Source organism: Heteronotia binoei, chromosome 21 (genome assembly GCF_032191835.1).
Source record: "Heteronotia binoei isolate CCM8104 ecotype False Entrance Well chromosome 21, APGP_CSIRO_Hbin_v1, whole genome shotgun sequence".
NCBI classification, from domain to species: Eukaryota; Metazoa; Chordata; class Lepidosauria; order Squamata; family Gekkonidae; genus Heteronotia; species Heteronotia binoei.
Genome location: NC_083243.1, coordinates 64203349 through 64222734, shown reverse-complemented (window position 1 = coordinate 64222734; position 19386 = coordinate 64203349). Strand labels below are relative to the sequence as shown.

The following is a 19386-nucleotide window of genomic DNA, read 5'->3' as shown; positions in this document are numbered from 1 at the left end:
TCAAGATGCCCGCCTCCTCTTCCTCCGCCCCCCCTCCTATTTTTCACGCAGGACACGGCTGTGCCCCCACCGACACTCTAACCCTTCTCTGCCCGGATTCTACCCCTCTTCCCCCTCCCTGGTTCTCCAGCCACTTTCTCCCCCCCCCCTAAGGAAGCAAGTGCCAATGGACCCAACGGGAGGTGAGGTCCCCCTGACGGTGTATTCCTGGCGGTGAGTGCGGCAAATTGGCTTTCAGCAGCTCCCCTTCCCTTCTCATCTCCCCCTCCCCCTTCTCGGAGAGCTTTGTGTGACCGGAAAGCTTGCGAGGCTTCGGTGCCTTTGGAAAAAGCAGCCCCGCCCCCCCCCCCGGCGGCCCGGCTTCTCGCCGGTTTCTGCTCTCCAGCCAAGGCTGCGATGCTCGACGCCTTTCCTTCCCAGTTGGAGGAGCTCATTGGAACTCGAGGCGGGGGGGGGGGTGAGCATCTAGCCACATGTGGGCGTCTCCTCCGCCTTCTTACTCGGCTGGCCGTTCTACCCCTGAGGACCTTTTTGGGGCGTGAAGCCCCTCATCATCCCTGGGACCAATGCATCTCCGCTGCAAACTGCGCTGGAGCACTTAACCCTGTAAGAGCTGGAAGGGGGCGGCGGGCGGGGGCAACCAACAAAACCAGCGGTCCGGGGGCGGGGAGGGGGGAATAGGACGACGGCATGAGCTTGGCTCGGCTCTTTCAAATATTTGCACCGACAGAGCGCCGCTTTGCGAGATCTTGGACACCACACGTGTCTCCTGCTTCTCCTCCTCCTCTCTCTCCTTCGCCATGCCAATAGGCATTAGTCATCCGGTGGGAACTGCGTGTTCCAGACAGCGCTAGCATTAGGGGGAGTCCCCCCGAAGCCTGCTGGAGAGAATTCTGCCTGATGGTTTTTCTCTCCCCCCCCCCTCCTCCTCAGCAACGGATCTATTTGGAATGTATTAAATCGTGTCTTTTCTCTCCCATCCCTCCCCTTTCCCAGTGCCCACGTACCTGCTTGAAGAGAACCGAGAGAAGAGTTTCCAAGAAGTCTCGGGCGGTCCCTGAGAGCTGGCCAGAGACTCCGGTTCCTCCTCTGCAGAAGAAAGCCGCAGCGAGCACTTCCCAGATTCTCTCCCTCTCCAGTTCCTGTCTTCCTCTCTCTCTCTCACTCTCGAAATCTAGGCTTCCATCGATTTGTTCTTTCCAAGGGTTTCAAGCAAATTTCCCTGTGCCACAATGTTATGATGGAAGGATGCTGAAATGACAGGCCCGTAGACGCTTGTCTCTTAATCATCTGCTTCTTAATTTAGTTGCTGTGCTGGGGCTTGCGCGTGTGAATGCGCGCACCCGTGTGCGCGCCAAAGAGGGAGAAGCCGCTGACAACCTGCGGCTTCCTAATGAGTGACGAGGCAGGGCTGCAGCGGCAAAGTAACACTTCCCTGGTGTGAAGACCTCTTACTGGGAAGTTTAGTTCACTACTGTTCTCGCAAACCTAATCGTAGAACCTGTAACCAAAACCCCCAGAAGAAGGCTACAGCACGCTAAAGAGAGAAACTTCCCCTCGCTAAATGCTAGCGCCGTTACCAGCTGTTACGGAAGGCACTCGAGTGGGCTGAGAGAGGGTGAAGACCTTTCTGACAGCCGAGATGGAGACAGGAGCAGAGGGGCAGATCGGGAGGATGTCTCCTTTCCCCTATGCGGATCTGCCTGATTGTTTCGGGCTACTCCTTCCTTCCTTCCCTGTCTTTCTCTCTCTCATGCTCACAGAACCAAGTCACTATCTGTGGCCCAGGGAGCCAACGTTTCCTGCTAGCCATTCGCCCTTGGGAGGAAAGTGGAGCGAAGTGCGGGTCTCCGAGTGGGGCGAGCTGGCGGGAGCGGGGTGGGTGCTCTGCAATCCTCAAACATGCGAACTCTTTGCAGGGCAACTTGCCGGGCCCTCCAAGCGCAGGCCTGGGAATGCCTTCAGTCTTAGCTGGACGCCGAAGTCCCTTCGAAGTCTCTTGGCCTGAAAAGTGTCCACCGCCCTTGTAGGCCTCAAAAGGAAGAAATTCGCTCGCAAGTGACCGAAATCCCACACCCTCCAAGTACTCGAATCCAACCAGATTAGGGAGAGGATCATGGGGCGGGGGTCCGATTATGTGTTTTGTTTAATATAATGTAAAGTTAACCGGGAAAGGCTTTTGCCGCCCCCAGAGTTGTGTGGGGAGTCCAATCCAGGACGCCATGCCTGCCTCCCCTTTGTGTCTGCAGCAGGCAACTGCGGAGCTTTACTCTCCCCGCCCCCCCTCGCCCAGGTCGTCAAGTGAAGCTGTCCAGATCCGTTGAACAGGTGCCCCCAAGCCAGCTGCCGGCAGGTCTGGGTCTCCAAAAGTTTGAAAAGCGACCCTTTCCCTGCCACAGTTGCCCACTTCAGGCTCATCACCAGCTCCAACACTATTTCCCCAGCTTTTGGGGAACTTTTCTTTTCTGAGCAAACAAGCTACCGATCCCAGCGATTCTAGCGCAACCCAAGGCCTCTTCTGCCCCAGATATCTTGGGCCAAAATCTCCGGACTCGGGAACACCCAGAAAGGTCTCGTTAGGTATAGGACCGAAACACTGACCGCATGGGAAAACATTCCTTTGTCTGATTTTTGAGTCATTTGGAAGTCATGCAATAACAACATCTCCCCTCTCCCCCTCCCAAAAAAAGTTAAATTTGGAGAAGACTGGAGCAGGCCCTTGACTTCCGTTGGCGCCAAAGGGACAGGCTCTTAACTTTGTCTGGGTCAATCCCAAAAGGATTATTAATGTTATCCGTTATCCTCTAGCCTGCTTCCAGCGTGGAAACGCAAGAGTAAAGTTCTCCACCTTTCCATTCAGCTGTATTGACTAGGGTGGTGATGGGGGTCTAATCCATATCCGTGAAGGTGACTCAGCAGCAAGGGAATTATCGGTAGCCTGGATTTATATACGCTCCGCAAGTGACGTAGGACTTTCCCATTTGTTAGTGGGTGCAGGCTTGTTTAAAAATAATTTTAAAATGAGCATTGGCGTAAAAGACATGAGGCTGGGATTTGTGCGTGCATGCAGTTGCCACCTAAGAGTGAATGCGAAGGAAAAGAACCTTTGCATTGAGCCGGATGCGATTTCCGTTCCATTTTATGGTTCTGTCCTATATTACGCCCCAAAAGGGTATTTCCACGGTACCGAGCGCCCGTTCCCAGTCCAGTGATGCGAGTTCGTCCCACCGGCTTTATTCTAAAAGACAACAGCGCTCATCCACTTTCAAGTCTTGGGTTCAATTGGGCTAAGAATCGCCTGTTTCAAGAAACATTTCCTGATTTTTTGGGAGGGGGAGGGGTGGAAGAGAAGAAGTCGTACATTTGATAAAGTTGGCTGAAGGTTGTTTTCCAAGCATTGGTCAAGGAAATATTTAGGGAAGGGATTTGCAGTTGTAGTGGTGTGTTTTTAATTTGTTTTAGGTGTGTGTCCCCCTCCCCCCCGTTCCCACGTTTTGTTTTCCTGGAGGATCCCAACAAGACAATATAAAGGCCGTTCTGACCTAAGGAACACCTCTGAGCATTAAAATTTCAACAGGCGATGATGTCAGTGTTACAATAAACAACCTTGGGGGGGGGGATAGGGCTGAGGCAGAGCTGCATGTTAACAAACAATACCCACGTTGGGCATTTTATGTATTAAATGGATCAAAGAGATTTGATAAGGCACAATGGCTCCGATTGTCAAGACCTGATTGAGTTAATATCATATCAGCAAATTCGACAGCCAAAGGAATCGGTTGCTCCTCTTTGTGTTTCACAACCAGCACAGATTACAAATTTTAATGATCCGAAAATGTTTGGTATACAAAATCATGCTTATTTCAGTATTAGCAAAAACACAAGAATTTTTGCAACACAAACACCCAGCTGTGTCTATTTTAAAAGCAGTTCAATGACAGCTTGCACTTATGAGCATGCAATCAGCTAATTTCGCTTTTTTCCCCCTTCTGTGTTAATCAACACTTTCCTTCCTGCATATCAGAGTACATATAGGATAGTTGCTCCACATCAGTAAATGTTTACCTAACCTGTCCTTTCTCCAGAATCCGATTTCCCCAAAGAAAAAGCAATTCAGGAGAAAACGAATAAGAAAGCCAAGCGGGCCCTTAACAACGAATCTCTATCGCGATGCATATTATTATGGTCGCTGCTATTGTTGTTCCTTTTGTTTACACATAGCTCCACAACAATACTCAAATAATTTTTGCACTTCGGTTTCAGTGGCGGGGATCATCTTTATTCCTCAAATCACAGAACATTAAAAAAAAAACCTTTCAAAAACCTATTCCTGGATTACTTACTGGGGAGGGGGTAAACGTTATCGCTTATGACCATCCTTTCCGGCTCCCCCACCCCCGAGGGACCTGTTGCAAAATAGCATAAATAAATCCCATCCAGCCAAGGTCATTCGAGGTTAAGTCAATCCACAGACTTCATGGCAGTCCCCGATAGCAATTGTTCTTCCTCTTCCTCTCCCCTCCCCCTCTCCACTTCTCAATAGAACTCCAACGTCGCCCTTAAAGTTGGAACTGAATTTTTTCCCTTGGAGCTAATTCGGCTCCCCATTCCAAGCGACTTGTCCTCAGGATTCCGTATTTCTCGGGCGTCCTCATAATTGTGCTATGCAGCCTCAGGGACACAAGTCATCAGGGGCGTGATGCTGCCGGCCTAAATACGATAGGGTTTAAGTTGAAGCCAGATATTTCTCCTTCCCATCCCCCTCCATCATGACATTTTTGCTCTCTGCTTTTTTGGACAGCTTGTTCCAGCCCCCCCCCCCCAAAAAAAGCTGCTTATGTCACGCCCCTGGTAAGGATTTGATCCCCATGATTACTACTGAATCCCCTTCCCCTTCCAAGAAATCCGAGTCGTAAAGGCACCTCTCTGTATCTTGGTATCAAACAACCTAAAGAAGATGGGGGGGGGGGGGGGAGACATCAGCGCTACAATCAGCCCCATTGCCCCGACACCCACCCCACCCCAGGCCCCATCAAGACAAATCAGAGCAAAACAAAAATACAAAGGGTAACTAAGATGGAAACTCAAAAACCTAGAAATAAGAGGTTGCATATTTTACATAAGGAAGGATGGATAGATAGATGGATAGACAGACTGCACATTTTCTGTGTGTAGGAGAAAGAACGGAGGTAACGAGAATGGTTTTAATAGGAGCTCTGCCCACGTTCATATTTGGTATTCAAAAGAACATTTTAGGACCGGAATGCTGCGTACGTTTATCTGGAAGCTAGTCACAGCGTGCCAAGTGTGTCCTACTTCCGAGTAAACACGCCTAGGATGCACCTGCGTAGGATTTCATTTCCCCGGGAGTCAGAAGCTTCACTCAGTTTCCGAAGCCCATTAAAAAACCCCTTGAACTTGGCACGGAGCCCGCTTGGAGGGAGGCCGCCCTCCGGAACGGCGGCCCCGGGGACCGCGCTGACTTCGCCTTCCCAGCGCAAGCGGCAGCGGCCGGAGCGAGGTCAGAGCGCGCAGGGGCGCCTCGAAGGGCGCGGGGGAGGGGAGGGGAGGGGGGGAGGGGTTCAAGAAGCCGAGGAAGACGGTCGGTTACCTGCCGTTTATTTATTTATTTAGGGCGGGTCTTTTTAACCCCCTCCTTGCGGGGATTGAAAGCCCGGAAAAGGCCCGCTGGCCGGCCACAGTCGAAATGGACCAGAACCGCGCGGAGGTCGCCGGTAGGTGGCTTCTGTTGCTCAGGCGGCTTCCATCCATCCAGAGTTGGTTTCCCAGGAGCACAGGGCTGGCGCCGCCCTAAGTCAACGGTCCTCCCCCCCCTCCCCACGCACACCCTCCTCCCTCTTCCGGTGTCACAAATGACCGGCAAGGACAGGAACTGCCATCCGACGGCTCCCCGCTTCCCCTCCCTTCCCCTCCTTTCCCCTTGATGCGCTCCCCTTCAGCTCAAGGCTCGCCAAGGAGGCCGGCGCCCGAGGCCTAAGAAAAGGCGGCCACGCCGAGGCAGCGCGGCTGGTTCCGCAAAGTAGTGCGCCTTCCCTTCCGCCACCATTTCCTTTCCCCTCCCTCCCTCCCTCCCGACAGGAAAGCTACAGGCACAAATAAGGGCGATGGGGAAGTTGAGCCCCTGGGCTGAGCGCAGGGAGGGGGGCAGCCCAAGTGGACTCCACAGCCCTGAGTGCGGATTTGGAGGCCTGGCTGGGTGGATGGGGGCTTTGGGGTCCCGGGAGGAGGGGGCAGACGAAGACTGGCGGCAAGGTAACCTGCCGCGGTGATGCGCCCTGCCACTTCGGTATCTCTGCGCCCCGGTAGGGCTGGGCCGGGTGAAAGGAGGAAGGCAATAGAAAGCGCGAGGGGAAGAGGAGGAGAAAAAGGCGCTCTGATTGGACGGCGGAGGGGGAGACGTTCCTGCACGCCGAGGGCGCTGATTGGACGACCGGTGGGAAAGGTTAAACCAAAAAATTTTTTACAGCCCTAGTGTGTGTCTGTAGCTCTGAAATTAATTGTCGCCAAAGCCGTCTCCGCTGCTCCGATCCCCAGCCCCGGCGGCTGCATCCCCCCCTCCCTTGCTCGGGCGGATCAGGGGGGCTCCAGGCACCATGAAGTAGTTTTGGACAGAGCGCGAGAGAGACTTGGGCTTGGGGGGCCTCCGCTTCTCCTCCCCTTTGCGAAGCGCCTTTCCCCCTCTTTTTCGCAGGAGGGGGGAGAGACTTTGGTCCCCCTCCCCTCCCGGTTTCCCCCTCCCGGGGCATTGGCTTGCGCTTCCTCGCTGGGCGCCTCTGCTCTTTTCCCTTCCTTGCTCGGCGGTTCCTGTCCTTACTACATGCCTTGCCAGGCGCTGGAGCTTGTGGTGCAAGTGCCCGGCTGCTGCTGCTCCCGTCGCTGCGCCTCTGCTGCCCGTCGCTGCGCCCCTGCAGCCTTCCTCCCGGACGGACCCAGCAGCGCCTCCCGGCCCACCTCCCGGCCGCGCAATTTTCCCCCTCTGCGGCGAGTGTGATGTTGGACATGGGCGATAGGAAGGAAGTGAAAATGCTGCCCAAGTCGTCCTTCAGCATCAACAGCCTGGTTCCCGAAGCCGTCCAGAGCGACAACAACCACAGCCACCACCATAACAACCACCACCCGCACCACCACCACCATCACCACCACCACCACCATCACCACCAACCCCATCCGCAGCAGCAGCCGCAGCAGCCCCAGAGAGCCGCCCCGGCCGAGGAGGACGACGACGAGGAGAAGAACCAGCTCCTCCTCCAGCCCGCGGGGGTGGGGGTCGGCAGCGGGCTCGGCGTGGCGGGCTCGACGGCCGCGGCCTCCGGGGCCGCTGCCGCTTCGGGTCCCCTGGAGGTGGCCAAGGGGGACCTCTTGGGCGGCAAAGGAGAGCCGGCCGAGCTGGACGACAAGGAGAAGGGCCCATCGGAGGAGAAGAAGGGGGTGTCGGAAGGGTCCAAGGACGGCGGCGGGGGCGACGGCGGCGGCAAGGAGGCCGAGAAGAAGAACGGCAAGTACGAGAAGCCGCCCTTCAGCTACAACGCGCTCATCATGATGGCCATCCGGCAGAGCCCGGAGAAGCGGCTGACCCTCAACGGCATCTACGAGTTCATCATGAAGAACTTCCCCTACTACCGGGAGAACAAGCAGGGCTGGCAGAACTCCATCCGCCACAACCTCTCGCTCAATAAGTGCTTCGTCAAGGTGCCCCGCCACTACGACGACCCGGGCAAGGGCAACTACTGGATGCTGGACCCGTCCAGCGACGACGTCTTCATCGGCGGCACCACCGGCAAGCTGCGGCGGCGCTCCACCACCTCGCGGGCCAAGCTGGCCTTCAAGCGGGGCGCCCGCCTCACCTCCACCGGCCTGACCTTCATGGACCGGGCGGGCTCCTTGTACTGGCCCATGTCCCCCTTCCTCTCCCTCCACCACCCGCGGGCCAGCAGCACTTTGAGCTACAACGGCACCACGTCGGCCTACCCCAGCCACCCCATGCCCTACAGCTCGGTCTTGACGCAGAACTCGCTGGGCAACAACCACTCCTTCTCCACCTCCAACGGCCTCAGCGTGGACAGACTGGTCAACGGCGAGATCCCCTACGCCACCCACCACCTCACCGCCGCCGCCCTGGCCGCCTCCGTGCCCTGCGGCTTGTCAGTGCCCTGCTCCGGCACCTACTCCCTCAACCCCTGCTCGGTCAACCTGCTGGCCGCCGGGCAGACCAGTTACTTTTTCCCCCACGTCCCGCACCCCTCCATGACTTCCCAGAGCAGCACTTCGATGACGGCCCGCGCAGCCTCGTCCTCCACCTCGCCGCAGGCGCCCTCCACGCTCCCGTGCGAGTCCTTAAGACCTTCCTTGCCCAGTTTCACCACGGGACTCTCGGGAGGACTGTCTGATTATTTCACGCATCAAAATCAGGGGTCTTCCTCCAACCCATTAATACATTAACCTCCCGGGGAGTTCAGACTGTAAGTGAACATTTTACACACCTTTGCATTGTAAATGATCAAGGCACGAGAGAGAGCGAGAGCAAGAGCGAGAGAGAGAGCGAGTGAGCAAGAGAGTATAAAAGAACAAAACAGGAAAAAAAAACTCACCCAGGAAAAAATAAAGTCCAGGTATTTTTTATTAAGTTACTCCCTCCTCTAACCCCTCCCCCCATTTTTCTGTACGTTTGTTCGGTCTTTAGGGTTGTTTATGATTCCAACCAAGCGAGGCCAGTCAGTTATGTGCAAATATTTGGGGGGGGGGGGAGCGGGGGAGAATACATGGTAGACGAAGCAGTTGGGAAGGGAGAAAGGGGAAAAAAATCTCTAGTAGAACGTGTATCTTAAATTAGTGACTGCTTTTTTCCGACAATGACGCGTTGCTCTTACTCCAGAGCCGCCAGATTTTCCATGTTTGCAGTATTATAAGTTATCATGGATATGTTGGTGGATGCAGACCATGACAATTAAAATAAAATACAATAAAAAGACTAAATTGATGAACGCCATGCAAGCTTGTCATTTGTATTGAAGCAGAGCGATTCGGCAAAAGTAGCCCGAGAAAGGAAAAACAAAACAAAACCAGTTTTGACCCGGATTCTTTTGTCCTCCACTTTTGAAAAGAGCCGATCTCTCCCTACCCCCACCCCTCCCCCGCCTTTGTTTACTTTTAGACCAAAGATTGGGTTTTAGAAAATGCACTCGGTGTACGAAATGTTTGTTTTGTTTTGTTTTGTTTAAATACTGAAATAAAACAAGACAGAGCGATAACCTTTTCCGTTTTTTGCAGCACTGCCCATTCCTATGAATCCGAGGGGACAAAAAAAAAAATCATTAATTGCCTTCAGTTTGTGTTGTGTATATTTTGATGTATGTGGTCACTAACAGGTCACCTTTATTTTTTTTTTAAATGTAGTGAAATGTTAATACCTATTGTACTTATAGGTAAACCTTGCAAATATGTAACCTGTGTTGCGCAAATGCCGCATAAATTTGAGTGATTGTTAATGTCGTCTTTTTAAAAAAAATCTTGATTGTGATACTGTGGTCATATGCCCGTGTTTGTCACTTACAAAAACAATGTTTACTATGAACACACAGAAATAAAAAAAAATAGGCTAAATTCATATATACTCGATAGTTCTTTTGTGTCTTTTTATCGAGGAGTAGTAATCTTAAGTGGAGGAACCTGCAGCTGACCCGTAGCGCTAGGCCCTCGGGTTCTTAGCACTGCTCCTTCCTGGGCCACAATACCTGTTAATCTGATTCTTAATTTTAAATGAAAGGGGTCAGGCAGCTCTCCATTGACAAGTTATGCTATTTAAACCCAGTGTTTTGCACAAGCTGCCTTAAGACGAGCGTAGTTGACCTAACCAGGAGGGAGAATTCTTCCTCGTCAGCATTTGTGTCTTAAACCGGCTCCTTCGCGGTGTGGGTGTACCCTCCCCACCTGCTTGATGCATGCAGGTCTGCCTTCCTTTCCTCTCTGTGTAAATCATCCAGTAGCTCCAGGTTGATTTACTAATCTTATGCCCCCCCCCCCACACACACCTGTCTTGTTTCTTTCTTAGCCACATGGATGTCCATAGGACGTGCTGCTATCTTTAATCTACTTGCAAGAAAGCGAGGGCCCATTTCTCGATGCATTTGTTTAGGAGCGGACTGTTGAGTCCGGACTTTTGTTTGAGGAACAAGCAGCTAGCTAGGCAAACAGGCAGACTTCAATCAGCCCCCTCCCCGCAGCCCTGTGTGCGTGTGAATGTGTAAGTACCAATGTTATGTTATGTACATAAACACAGCTCTTCCCTTTATTTCGTGAGTGCGTTTAAAGGGACAGTGACTTTTAATGCTGCAAACATCGTCGTTGTCAAAGTATCTCTATTTGCAACGAGGTTCTCCCCCCCCCCCCTTCTTGGCCTATCCCCCTCTGTTAAAAAAAAAAAAAACCTCAGGGTTTCCTTGTGTTCTGGAGGGGGGGGGGCAAGGGCTGCAGTGATGTCATGAACTATGCCAGAGTGTACTAACAGAGTTTCACCTTTTTCAAAGTGCTTGCCGCTGCAATGAACCCTTTTGATTTATTTATTTATTTTAAAATCCTGTTCTCAAGAGCCTTTTAACTGAATCCCCAGTTGTCGGTTTACCGAGGACTGAAAAGTCGCTTTCATTTTCTGGCCGCTCAATCCTCTTGTTTTTCTTTTTCTCTTTCTTTCTTTCTTTCTTTCTTTCTTTCTTTCTTTCTTTCTTTCTTTCTTTCTTTCTTTCTTTCTTTCTTTCTTTCTTTGCTTGGGGTCTGAAGTGGGGGGGAGTGAGAAAGAGAAAAAAGCATCGGGTCTGGGAAGAATTTCGGGGAAGAAGGAGAGCAATTCTTGCAAATCGCTGGCAAACCTGCGCCGAGAGTTTCCTAGCTAATTGGATCCCGCAGCGAGTCCGTGGAGGACAAGTTGTTCATTTGTTACAATGGTGTAGTCTCCCAAGTGTTCGGCAGTAATGCAATAAGCCGGCTTTTTCTCACAATGGGGGGAAGGAAAAAGAATCTCTTTCCTGGAGATGTTATCGCCAGCGCTTTAAAGAGGAGAGCTCAAAAAGAAAAGAGGGGGAGACCAGAGAGAGAGAGAAATAGTCGAGGCGACTGATAGGAGCAGATGTGACAGTGTGGATATCAATAGGAGACAAGGAGGAGGTGGGGGAAAGGCAGATATTCTGGAAATCAAACGGAAGGAAAGGGAGCTTGAAAGGTTAAGAGAGAAGATGGAGGGGGGGGGGGGGAGGAAGCAAAGGTGAAGGGACTTTCTTAATTTGCCGCGAAATTCAAGGGAAGGCGACATGGCAGCAGAGGGCCCTTTTCCAAGCTTCATGAAAAGCCAGAGAGCGCAGAATTGCTAGCCCACTATTACAAATGAAGTTTTATTTTTAAAAATGGGAGGGAGGGCAGTCCTGCAAAGTTGACTGGGGTGCAAAGAGGGGGGGGTTTGGGGGGGAGTTCTACAGACAATCTTGGCGACTTCCAGTAACCAAGCCCCCCCCCCCAAAAAAAAAAAAAAAAAAAATCTGTGCCGGTTTCCAGCATGGAGTCCCAAGTCAGTTCCATTTGCCAAAGCGGAACCAGGTAGGAGAAGCGTCCGGTGGCGCAGTTGACAAAGGGACTGATGTATTATTGAACACATGCAATGGTTTGCATATTGTGGGCTTCCGGAAGCCTGGCTTAGCCCTGCGCTTCCTGTGGCCCTGGCAGAAAGCAGTGGGCCGGCGGGAGAGATCTCCAAGCTCTGGTCTGTCTGAAGACACACTCAAAGTGTGCAGGATGGGTATGTAGAAGAGGGGGAAACAGGATCCCTAGCCTAATCAAAGATATGGGTGTCTCCCCCCCATTACGTCAGCTTGGTGGAGCACCCGCTCCTGAGCAGCGGTGTGGGGCTCGGGCGACACCAGGCGCTAAAACTTGCCCAGGTCACTCAGGTGGCGGGGCAGGGGAGAGGAAGAGAGGGACAGGCCCCGGGTTGGAGCTGCTAGGTTCGGTGATGTCCTTCGGATTGGTACCCCACTTCAAGTGACTTGGCCAAGGCAGATAAGGCGGCCTATAAATCGGAAAGGAAGAACTCGAGCTAAAGAGTGGATCGAGGGAGCTTTTCTCCAGTTTTCACATTTTATACTGGAGCGGCGTTTTATTGTTATTTGTTTTCTTTCCCAAACCAGGACAAAATACGCTTGTCGGTCTTGTTCCTTCCCAGAAGACCTCGGCTTCTTTCTTTTGTCTCTTGTGGGACACTCCGCATCGCCTCCCCCAGGCCATTTGTCCTCCCTAGATGGTTGGTGGGCATCCCTCGCTATCCCCTAAACTGGGAGATATTCAGCGTCCCCATGCGAGTCCATATTAGTTTGGTTTCCCTAAAGTGTTCATGGGTGAAGTCCAGAAGGCAACTATTTTTTTTAAAGGCGTCACCAGAACACCACCGCCATTGACATTTAATGACTATGAATAATATGTATGTGCTGTAGATAAGTTTGTTATATATAATATATAAACGGCTTCAAATTTCGAAGGCCAAAGAAGGAAGCCTGAGGAGGGGGAGAGAGGAGGGCGGCGATGGGCGCCTGAAAGCCAGTTGCCACGAAAAGCTAGAGATGCTGGACAGGAGCATCGCTTCGGTTGTTTGGCCCTTTTTGTTTTTACTTTGTTTTGTTTGTGTGTATGTATCTACACAACAGGGGGACCTAGATGGTGGAGGCTTGGAATCATCCTTTCCACCCGCTCCGGATATTTAGTCTTGGCTTGGTTTGAAGTGATTGAGGCAGAATGTTTGGAGCTCTTGAAGCGCCCAATATCATTTTCAAAATGTTTAAAAAAAAAAAAACCCGTCAAGGAGGAGATGTTGAGTCCGAAATGCGCCCAAGGGTTCCCCAGGCCTCCTGTAAAGCTCCTTCCATCTCACGATCCAGCAGCCATTCCCAACCTTAGCCTGCCTGGAAGTCGGTTACATTCAAAGGCTGCGGAGCTCCTTCTCCTTCGGGGTCCTGACCTGGCCTAGGAAGGTGGCGGCAGAGAGACCTTGGGAAAGCCAAGCGGGCTTGTCGTGGACTTCATTGCAGGATTCCGCCCTTCTCGTCGGACTCCAGCGACGGGAACGGAATCATCTTTCAGAGGACAACTTTAAAACAAAACCAAAAAAAGGGCCTAACAACCGAAGCGGTACTCTGGTCCAGCACCTCTAGTTTTTAGTGGCAACTGGCTTTCAGACGCTCATCGCCCCCCTCCTCTCTCCCCGTGGGCAGGTTTCCTTCTTTGGCCTCGGAAACGTGAAGCCGTTTCTTTCTCTCCTTCTGCCCCCCCCCCCGCCCCTTCTCTCGGAAGTGAGTTCAGAGCGCCGTCCAAGAGGGACTCCGGGACAAAGGCCCCATTTCCCGAGCGTGTCATCTTAGCCCTGCTGGTCCCAGGACTGGAACATCTCGCCTTTTAACGATCTTCCTTCTCCGCCGACGGATTTGCATATGAATGGCTGGATTCCCCCCCCCCCCCCCACGCCCCGGCGCATATTTCGACAGTAGCTGCTGCTGGCCAGTGGCCGCCTCGGCTCTGCTTCTTCGCTTCGGGAGGCCTTTGGGGGGCCTTCAGTGCAGGGGCCTGGGGGAGGGAGGGGGGAGGCCGGTAGGGCCTCGCTGGGGAGGAGGTCTTGGCCGCGGCTCGGGCCCCGGGGTCTCCGCCTTGGGTCTGGAAGTGGCGGGCGGCGCTGCGGGTTAGCGGGAGGCGAAGCTCATTCGAGAGCTCCGGGCTGGCGGTGGCTCTTTTGGCTGACCTCGGGTGACTGGGCCCAGAGGGCGGAGTTCCTGCTGCAACGCCCGACCTCGGCGGAGAACCTGCCCTTGGCTGCGCCGCAGACGGCTGGGAGCCTCCGGAAGAAGGAAACCTGTCCCGAGACCTCCGCGCCAGGCAGGGTAGGTGGACTGCTTTCTCCCCGCCGGCGGGCAGGCAGAGCCTCCTTAGCTTAGGGCTGACAGGCTCTCTCCCCGCCCCCGCGCCAGCCCCGACACCCGTTCCTGGAAGTTGGCAGGTTCGCTTTCCTGGAGCGCTGCCAGCCAAAGGTTTGCAACGGTCCTTCGACAGGTAGCCGGGTGAACTCACGGCCGCCACTCCTTCTCGCGGTGCAGCTCCGTTTAAAAGCTGTCCCAGACATCTCTCGGCAGAGAGTATTATGCATTGAAAACAAAACCAAAAGCCATCACTCCAGGAAGAAGAGTCACGGCCCTGTCCTGTCCTGCCTAGAGGGCCAATTGAGCAGCTCCCAAGAAGAAGTGAGACAGGGCGCGAGTTCCAAAGGTTCGCCTTGGCAGTCAAGGTAAGGGGGGACCTTGAGAACCACCTGGCTAAAATCTGTCCTTTGTCTTTTGAAGTGGGTGGGAAGAACGACCTGCAGCGGAGAGCCGAAGCAGCCAAAGGAATCCGATCGGCCTCGTCGCTTTACTGCTAGAGCCCCTTCCAGCTGGTGAGTGCGCCCTTCATCGGCGGGCCCTTGGCCGGCCCTCCCGCCTCGCGCCTCTGCTTTGTATGCCTGGAGCGGTGGGGTCTGTCTTTCTTTCTTTCTTTCTTTCTTTCTTTCTTTCTTTCTTTCTTTCTTTCTTTCTTTCTTTCTTTCTTTCTTTCTTTCTTTCTTTCTTTCTTTCTTTCTTCTCTCTCTCTCTCTCTCTCTCTCTCTCTCTCTCTCTCCCCCTCCAAATCCCTTTTGCGTGGTCCTATGGTCCCCCAGTGTTAGATCTGGGAATCTCGCCTTTTTAAAATAAGAAAGTGCCTTTCCCAAACAGGCTTTCACCTAAACCAGACAAAGTCAAGCACTTTTAGGATTCCGTGTGTTGAATTTTCCCGCAAAACAATTGGACATAATTTTTCAGCGGAAGTGGAGCGTGTATTTGTGTGCAAGCGACAATTTTGCGTGCCTATTATAATTGTGCGTATATGTACGCACAGGCATTGGGTAGAGTTCTCCTGCTTTTCAAGAAGGAAGCAGTACAGTTCCTCCTCATCTACCCCTCCCACCCCACCACAAGGGAGGTGGGTCGCGATTTCGACCAGACTTGCCCCTAACAGTTTCTCAGTGCCTTCTGCTCAGCATCTCTACAGTTTTTATTTCATTCCAAGTTCCGCTGTCAGGCTAAAGGGATGCTTCTTGCTGTATGTTAGTATTAATGTCTGGGAAAGAGAACTCTTTTTCGATCAGATAAATCCGTAGCAAGTGGCTCTGCTTTGCAACTTTAAGCTGCATTTCTGCTAGGCGTTCGACGCAGTTGCTAGAAAGTCGCTTGGTGAAAAAGCGGTTTCCCCCTTTCTGAAACATAAGTAGAAGCTAACCCGGTAAAACATTTCGAAGTCCCATTAATTCTGCGGGAGAATGTTAAGGACTTGATTATTTTTTTCCCCCATTATAACCAGTGGAACTTGAAAGTGCTTCAGTTTGGCTGAATCGTATCCAGTATTTACTTTTAAAGGATATCCTGTCAGCTTAATGAAGCGTATTTCCGAGGGAGGCTTCGGCCATAATAAGTATGCATCCCCAAAAGGAAGTTTCACAGTCAAACTTACTTCTGAATAGAGGTGTGCTCTGAATTCCTAAGCTTGCTAACTTGGAAAGGCATTTGGCCCTAGGCCAGAGATCGCGATCAACCTACATCAAAGTAATGTGGCTTAACTTTGTTGTGGATCGGGCTAGAGAGAGAGTCGATCCAAAGCTAAGAGGTTCCTAACCTCTTTCTAAAAGCAATGTATTGCGACCCTCTTCCTCAGAGATTTTCAGAGTGTTCCGCACTTGCATTTTAGGAAGGGGAAAGTAATTATTTCCACAGACGCAAGGTTTCTTGGCTAGCACATTTTATTTTAAAATTAAAATTCTTCTAAATGTTAGACTTGAGTAGAAGAAGCTGGGAAGAGAAACAAATTGTGTTGTGCTCCAGCATGGATTTTCTTTCTTTTTCTAAAAAAAAAAAAAAATCCCTTGATCCTATAATTTGTAATCTCAAAAAAAAAAATTAATTGTTAATACAGCAATTTGAGTTACCCAAACGCAGGGAAGACAAAACACCTGCTGAACGCAATCAGAGCCAACGGTAATGAGGCACTGAGAGGTTTGTCTCTCGCAGGAAATAGAACGAGGCTGAAGTTCACTCTTTTCCCTCCTTAAAGCAATTTATATAAAATTAGTAGCAGATAGACGGTGGACCTAATGGTGATAATTTGCAGAAAACTGGAGATGAAATTATTCATTTACATCTAAGGAAGGAAGGCTGTCGAAATGCTAGGCTTTTGGGGAGACACAAAACACTAATTTCAGGCAATTTGAAGCTTCTGGATGTATGACATTCCACACCTTCTCGGTCTATGTCTTACAAAGCTTACTAAGGCTTGGGAGCAGAAATAGCTTGTAAATGTAGGGGGATACACTGGAGTTGGATCTGGCTTCAGGAATGCATGGAATGTATCTTCTGTGAAATTTAAGACATAACAGTGTCGATATACGATTAAGAATACTGCCCTGCAGTCCTTTAATCTGCAAGGCGAGGGCGCTGTTGCCAAGCGCAAGGAAGCCCGGACTCGGTTTTTTTCAGCCTCCCTTTCCCAAACACAAACACACGTTCAATTTTCAGGTGCCAGAAATTGGATTCTTTTAAATATCTCTTTACTGTTTACATACCGCATGATTCACATCTCTGAACGTTTGTCTTCTAATTGTGAAAAAAAAAAAACAGCTATAGATATTTAAAAAGCATCCTTTCCGGGTTCCTGCAGTACAACAACAAATCTGAATCAGTCTCTGAGCTCCAAAAGCAAGTCTATGGGAGTAAGTTATGTTAAAACCAACGGAATTGTTCTCTATATCAGAGTCTGCTTCAGGAGGCTGGGAAATTTGCCCTCTTTGATTCGCCCAACCTGGCGGCACAATCCGCAACCCGTTTCTCACAGAACTTCTGGATTTAATCTCTTTTGCACCAAATTCGAGCTGAATGGCTGACAGGCAATATATATATCAATACATCTGTTTAGGATCTGGAGGGATGTATTATTATTATTATTATTATTATTATTATTATTATTATTATTATTATTATTATTATTATTATTATTATTATTATTATTATTATTATTATTTCAACCGCTTGGCCTTCAGTGTGCCTCACCCTGAAAAAGAGGCGTTGTGGGAGGTTGCGGTGTGTTTCCATGACAACAACGTGAGAACAGGTTACACAAACACAACCAACACCACCTTCTGGGCCCCTCACAAGCCTGAATCGTAACAATAATGTCAGGCTCGCTAGCATAAGGGAGCAAGGAACATCCACCGGGAGGCAGAAGAGGAAGAAGGGTGGAATGATTTAACGCAGTGTCCAAAATGATGCCGGAGAATCAGTTCTCTCTCTCTCTCTCTTTCTCTCATACACGCACAAAGGCACACGCTTGGTACTACACCGTTTGCCATTGCATGGGTCAGACAAAATCTCTTTGCAAAGATGAGAGGGAGGAGGGAAATCCTCTTCATTTCCCCCCTTTATTTATCCTACCTAAAGTTTGGACGAGTTTAAACAGGGCTTACTTCAAGATGGCTTCTAATTTCAGGTTCCTCTTGCTTTTAGTACAATTTAGTAGCCTACAACCTATTTACCTGAAAGTAAACCCCACTAATATTATTTCGTGTTGAGTTCGAAGTACCAAACGCCGTCTGGCCAAATTTAAGCACTTTTCGATTTTCAAGGCACCTTGCTTTGGACGGCAGTTCTATAGACGCGTACCGGAATTCAGTTGCATTTACTTTCAAGTAAACATGCTTAAGACTGAGTTGTACATCTCTTCTATTGCATATGTTTAGGTTTGGCTGGATCGTGCCCGTTACTTAGACATAAGTGCCACTGAAATGAATTAGCTTCACTTCCAAAGAATGTGTTTCAAGATAAGGTATGAAAGGGAAAGTGTATACATGTATAAACGTGTAAATCTTTACACGTTTTCCTGCGCTTGATGATTTATATTTATTCTGTCAGATACACAAAGCCATATTTTAAATTGTGTATTTGTCGTTTGATATTATGATTTCGTTATAGTATATGAACCTATCTCCGACCAAAAGTCCTCAACATTGTCTCAGCGCTTCCCAGCAAAAAGAAACGGACTCCTTAAAAGGGAACAAGCAGGCTCGAAGCAGAAAGGAACCCAACACTTTAGTTGGTGGCGGGGGAGGGGGGGCTCTCGGTATGTATTTTAATGTTAGACGGCAGACTCAGAACTATTCTAGAAACGTTCTACATTTATATTGCCCTCCCCGGGTCAGTTTTTGTGGATTAGGAATGCTGGGGTTTTGCAACTTGTCTGAGACACAGAGAGGTGGAAAGCTGGTCAGAGGCTGGCTTCTCAGAATAGCTTTCAAGTTAATGTCTCTGACTCTTATTACGAGATAGAAAGATAAACGGATCCAGACAATTAATAAACAGAGACAATAGTAAACCGGCCTTTAAAAGGCGCGGGGGGGGGGGCAGATTTTGCTGTTCAAATTGTAGTTGTGTGTGTAAAACAAGGATTTTCCTTCGCTTCCCTCCATCCATTTTTTAAAAAAGCATCTGCAGGGTTGTTGTTGTTTTAAAAAGCACAAAGTTTCTAAATGTTCTTTTAAGAAGGAAACAGAAACCACAGAGGGTTTACAATGGAAAAAAAACTTGTCTCTTTGATGCCGAAACGAGAACTCCCAAGGTTAGAAAACGTTGGATAGGTCCAAGCGCGTGTCTTTATTATTGTGAGCACCAGTATTACCAGAAACAGAGGAAGACTGATGTTCGATCTAGATTAAATTTCTGTTGCAGAATCGAGAGAATCATTCGAGCTCTTCCGTCCTTATTTGTTTGTTTATTTTAGTACTGTAGAGTTGTGTGTTTCCCTGAACGACAAAATGTTTTCAGATCCTCTCCTTTGTGTCCTGATGGAGGGGATCTCCATCCAGGTGGAAAGGACGGCCTTCGAATACCTTTTTTCTTTTCTTTTCAGTGCTGATTAAAATCACTGGAGTTCAAATTCTCATAATGCCCTACCCGGTAGTGAAGTGTAGGTTGGCAGGGCAAAATCGATGGCGTCCCCATCAATAGAACAAGTGTTGGCTGCCTTCCTATTGATTGGTGTGTTTATGTGCGCCCAGTTTTAAGTATTTATGGACAGATTTCGCTGCCTTTTGTCTTGAGATTATCCTAGCTGGTTGGTGTTTAGGAAGGAGTAGCCCAGACGCTCTTAGAAAGAGCCTTTCTTAGCCGCTCACTTTGTGGTGGGTTGTTATCCCTTGAATCCTTTGCGCTTGTTGTCATTCGTTTGGGGCGAGCCTGAGAGAGGAAAGGGCCGGCCCTTGGCTCTCGCGGAAGCGCTGGAAGCCTT

General features: G+C 50.3%; 1 protein-coding gene across 1 annotated transcript; it reads left to right on the top strand.

The window, feature by feature from the left end:
• Window positions 1–6756: 6756 nt before the first annotated feature.
• FOXG1 (forkhead box G1) lies at window positions 6757–9631 on the top strand. The gene has a single exon (XM_060262822.1). The coding sequence runs from the start codon at window positions 7012–7014 to the stop codon at window positions 8458–8460; it is 1449 nt and encodes a 482-aa protein (XP_060118805.1). The 5' UTR covers window positions 6757–7011; the 3' UTR covers window positions 8461–9631.
• Window positions 9632–19386: the final 9755 nt, after the last annotated feature.

Bases quoted from the DNA above. Each gene is read 5' to 3' on its own strand.
- FOXG1 (XM_060262822.1), top strand. From the start codon at position 7,012: ATGTTGGACATGGGCGATAGGAAGGAAGTGAAAATGCTGCCCAAGTCG.